The 4,784-nt window shown below is 36.9% G+C and overlaps 1 protein-coding gene across 1 annotated transcript; it reads left to right on the top strand.

The window, feature by feature from the left end:
- Positions 1-1,346: 1,346 nt before the first annotated feature.
- Positions 1,347-4,342, top strand: LOC111084945 (probable serine/threonine-protein kinase tsuA; the record flags this gene model as incomplete). Its single annotated transcript, XM_022381630.1, has 2 exons — positions 1,347-3,479; positions 4,103-4,342. A coding segment is annotated over one exon (1,988 nt), but the record flags the coding sequence as incomplete, so codon positions are not given.
- Positions 4,343-4,784: the final 442 nt, after the last annotated feature.

Below are 4,784 nucleotides of genomic sequence, written 5' to 3'. Positions count from 1 at the left end.
AGGACGGTACGCCAGAAGAGACAAAGCAACGTTCACACGTTGGAAACGATGATCATCGGTGAGTTTGTGAGGCACCCAAACACCTTTTTTTATGGAGTTTTCCCATATTCCTTAGCTTGTATTGTTTCATAAGTGTATTGCCTTGGGTTAGACAGAACAAGCATCTTCAGAGCATCAATATCAATTCCAATCACAGTTTTTAAAGCTAAAGTCACCTGAACGAAATTTGCTGAACCATCGTTGACACTTACGAATGTTCAAAACATTTTCATAAACTTCTTTGATTTTATTTGTGGCTACAGTGGCGTTGTTTCCCTTCTTGTATTCAAACAGCATGACATGACGAATGTGTACCTCGTCGTGTGCCATCACTACAAGGGCTTAGAGTATACTAAACTTTGCACGTTACATAGGCTACACTAACGTGACGTTAGGCGGTTTGTTTAACTATTGTACGTGATGTACGTTTTCTTTTTTTTGGGGGGGGGGTAATGAAAGTCTTCCAAAACGCGACATTAATTTCTTGTTTGTTTGTTTTTTTCAAAAAAGTGTTATTCAGCAAAAGTTTGGAAGTTTCACAACTTAAAAATTATAAAAATCAAATCAAATTATGTTTTTGTTTAAAGTCGAAATTAGATACAATATAATAATTTTTTCATAAGTTTCGTAAAATTTGATCAAATATTTCCATGTGAAAAGAAAAAATATCAAGGGATTTCAATGACACCTTCAACACTCCAACCCTTGGGTAGATCTGGAAAAGACTGGGTCTATCAACCACCGTGATGAATCAAAACTATTCTAACATTTAAGCTGAATTTGAAGGCAGAAGTTTTTTATTAGGTAAGATAGTTTTTTTTTTAATTTGTAGCTATCCGATTGATTTTCTAACGAAGATTACACGCTATTTCCTAAACAACAAAATCCAACCACCAACCAATGTACACACCGTCCCTAGTTTTTCCCTCATTATCTCCCTTCCATTTATGGATTCGCAATCCCCACAAATTAAAAAAGCAACTCTCTTCCCTAATAAAAAACTTCTACCTTAAATTCAGCTTAGAATAATATACAAACCTAGCTTCCGTATTAAACACTTGTTTCAGTACAAAGATCAAGTACCTATTCTAACACCTGTTTATTACGTTAGGTCTATACCAAAGCCCTGGGTCAAAACTATTCATACACCTGGTTCTTATTTTAAGTCTTGCAGTTAATGGTGCTGTTAAGGTTAATATAACAGCCAGTGAGGTAGAACAATGCTATTGTAACACCTATTTATTATGCTAAGTCTAGCAACCAATGATGTGGGCCATGGTTAATCTAACGCCTTTTTCTTTTACTAGGTCTAGCAGCCAGTGTTGCGGGTCAAGGCTTTGTCTATCTTTATGAGAACCAACAAGAAAACACACCGAATCCTTCAAATAACTTATTCAATCCTGATGATTACGTGTACAAACCGCCTTCGGCTGTGAATCAGGATAATTTGCCTCCACGGCAACCTAGGATATCACTTCCGGCAACCCGTCGGAGGTCATTTCCAGAACATCCTGAAGATCAACGACGAAGAACACCACATCAACAAGCTCGACGCTTACCTCCTCAATCTTCTGAGGTCCAACATAAGCCGATGCGATCTCCTCCAGCTCGTCTACCTCCTCAATTTCAATCACCACCAGCTACAGATCCTCCTAGACAAATCCAAACTACCGAAGTCCCCACAGCAAGGTTTTCTGGCCCACAAGCAGGTTTTCCAGCATCTACGACATCAACAGGAAGGTTCTCAATAGAAGATACTTATGCTTCTTTGGAAAGGCGTGTTGATGAGTATGACAAAAAACAAAGAGAGCAGAAACGTTTCCAATCTTCCTTCGCTCCTTCTGCACGAACGCGTTCTGAAGGAAGACCCATTTCTACTAATTCACAGTCTGCAAGACCCCAGCAGGACTATAACACATACTCTCAACAATATCGCAACATACAGACTCAACCCGCCAAGCCCCTGTCACGTACCAATACTTATCAAGAACAATATAATAACAATCAACATAGACATACTCGACCTGCTCAGTCATCACAACGACATAACACTTATCAAGAACAATATAATAACAATCAACATAGACATACTCGACCTGCTCAGTCATCACAACGACATAACACTTATCAAGAACAATATAATAACAATCAACAAAGACAGCCTCGACCTGCTCAATCATCACAACGACTTAACACCTATCAAGAACAATATAGCAACAATCAACAAAGACAGACTCGACCTGCTCAGCCCCTGTCGCAAACTGACATCTATCAAGAACAATACTACAACAATGAACAGAGACAGACTCGACCTGCTCAACCTCAGAGACAGGCTAACACTTATCAAGAACAATACAACAACAACCAACAGAGACAGACTCGACCTGCTCAGCCCCTGAGACAGGCTAACACCTATCAAGAACAATACAACAATCAACAGAGACAGACTCGACCTGCTCAACCCCTGAGACAGGATAACACCTATCAAGAACAATACAATAACAATCAACAGAGACAAACTCAGCATACTCAGCCCCAGCAAGATGATGATTACTATCAAGAGCAATATAACAACAACAAATATATAGAGGATCAATTTTCTCAACCCCAGCATCAATCAGCTACCTACCAACAGCAGTATGCCAACAACCGGAAAATTCGTGCCTCTAATCATGTCCACCAAAATGATTACCAGACATCTCACACATCTCCAAAAGCGATATCTCAAAATTACAACTCACCACAACCCTCAATATTTGCAAGTCAGCTACAGTCACCAGGCCTTCCCGCTTCCACAATCGCTGGTGGTGGATCCAAATCTTTAGAAGAGTTCTATGCTGAGCTCGAGAGAAGTGTCATAGAGTCACAGAAAAACAAAATATTTTACAGCAGACAAAGTCAAGGGTGTCTTCTCAGAGAGCCGGATATGCCCAGACTGCTCAGACAAATTCAAAATACCCGGCACAATATTACACCAGTAGTGACGTGTCTAATCATCCCAGCTATACATCAGCCTTTCATGACCAGTTTCATCAGGATGGTCTGTCGACACCTAACCAACAGTCAGTTAGCAACAACAGACGATCACGACAACAGAGAGTTCGACAGAGAAGAAGTACACAGCAAATTCACACACCTGCAGCTGAGGAATACACTGATTATAGAAGATTCGCAACTTCTGGTCGTCTTTACAATACTGGTGAAAAACCTCTTTTATCAAATTATCTTTCAACTCCAATGGAGGCGGCAAGGGAGACACAATGGAACTCATATGAAGCGAATAGCAACTATGTAAATTTGGCTGTCAGTTCGCAACATCCAGATTCTGATGGAGATGGAATACGTAATGATTTTGGAGTGGATTATTCCATATTGATCTCCATTCCCCAAACAGACAACAACTTGTTGGGCAACATAAATATTTAAAAACTTCTTGTTAGGTAAGAAATGAAGTAACTTAAGTTTATCACAATGTCAAAATATAATTTTAAAATAAATTTTTAAATAAAGTAAAATTTTGCTGATTTAAAACCTTCCAATATTTTTAAAATTCTATTGCTAAACTTTTATTTTAATTCTGTTTATAAGGAGTTGCCAAAGTCAATGATTGCAAGTGAGGCTTGAATCTAATCTTTGTTTTATAAACAAACTGTGTATAACAACCAATGATTTTCTGATAAACACCATTTGTATTGAATATTAAGATTTTAACCAGTAACCAAATGTTCATTCGAAATGCTCAATAAAGTCAAAACATTTGACTCTCCCCGAATATGATCTCTAAAATGTTAATGTATGTAATTAATAACATTGTATCTTATGGAAAACTTTAAGAACATTGTGTTGCTAGCTTGTGTGCCTTTCACCCTGATATTAACTTGATTTGATTACGCTCATGAATGATTTTACATCAATCACGTTTCTTTCTGGAAATTTTCTGGTGATTTCAAGAAATGAAAGTTATTAATTTAGGACGTAATAACGCATTCTATGTCATTCATTTTATTACTTATGAGTCATTTTTGTAATTATCACATTTATCGACATTTGTCTGTGTTGATAGGGGGTGCACCTGTGCCAAATCGGAGGGGTCGAGAGTATTTATGTTTGGCCAATCAAAACCATCATTAACCAAGCGAAGTTATCTTTCCATTGGTTGTACAAAGTGGACAGTGCTAACTAAATCTGTAAGCTTCTACCATGTGAGAGACGGACTGTGTAAGGTGTTCGAGTCACATAAGAAAGATAGACGAATAATTTAAGATCCAAGACCTAACTAAAGCAGCAAAACATTTTTCTTCTCATACAAAATATGTAATATAAAATATTATTAGTTATATGTTTCTTTCTAGTGTATATTTTATATGAACATTTATAGTCTATCATCACAAATACAAGTTAGGAGTTTAAGCAGATTTCTTTTCCAACCTATCGCTGAACAAAAAAATGCATTTTTTTCTTTTACTTCTAAGTTATTCTAGTACTTACTATAGCAACGTCATGCTACTCGCGTTCCCTCAGGTCACTTATTATTGTTCTGTAAAACGTGTATTTTCAACGTGTAAACAGTGAAGAAATATAACAAGTCAAATTTGTAGGAAATTATAAAGTTTTAATAAATATCTTGATTTCGATTTGTGTTATAATAAAAGTTTGCACGATTAGAGCATATAAAGCATTTATTTTAATTGTTCAAAAAGTTTTTAAGGAATTAAGTCTTACTCGGTTTAACAAAATGAAGCTCA

Source organism: Limulus polyphemus, unplaced genomic scaffold (genome assembly GCF_000517525.1).
Source record: "Limulus polyphemus unplaced genomic scaffold, Limulus_polyphemus-2.1.2 Scaffold179, whole genome shotgun sequence".
Lineage (NCBI taxonomy): Eukaryota > Metazoa > Arthropoda > Merostomata > Xiphosura > Limulidae > Limulus > Limulus polyphemus.
Note: the sequence above shows the minus strand (reverse complement) of the source record. Positions and strands in the feature narration are given on the sequence as shown.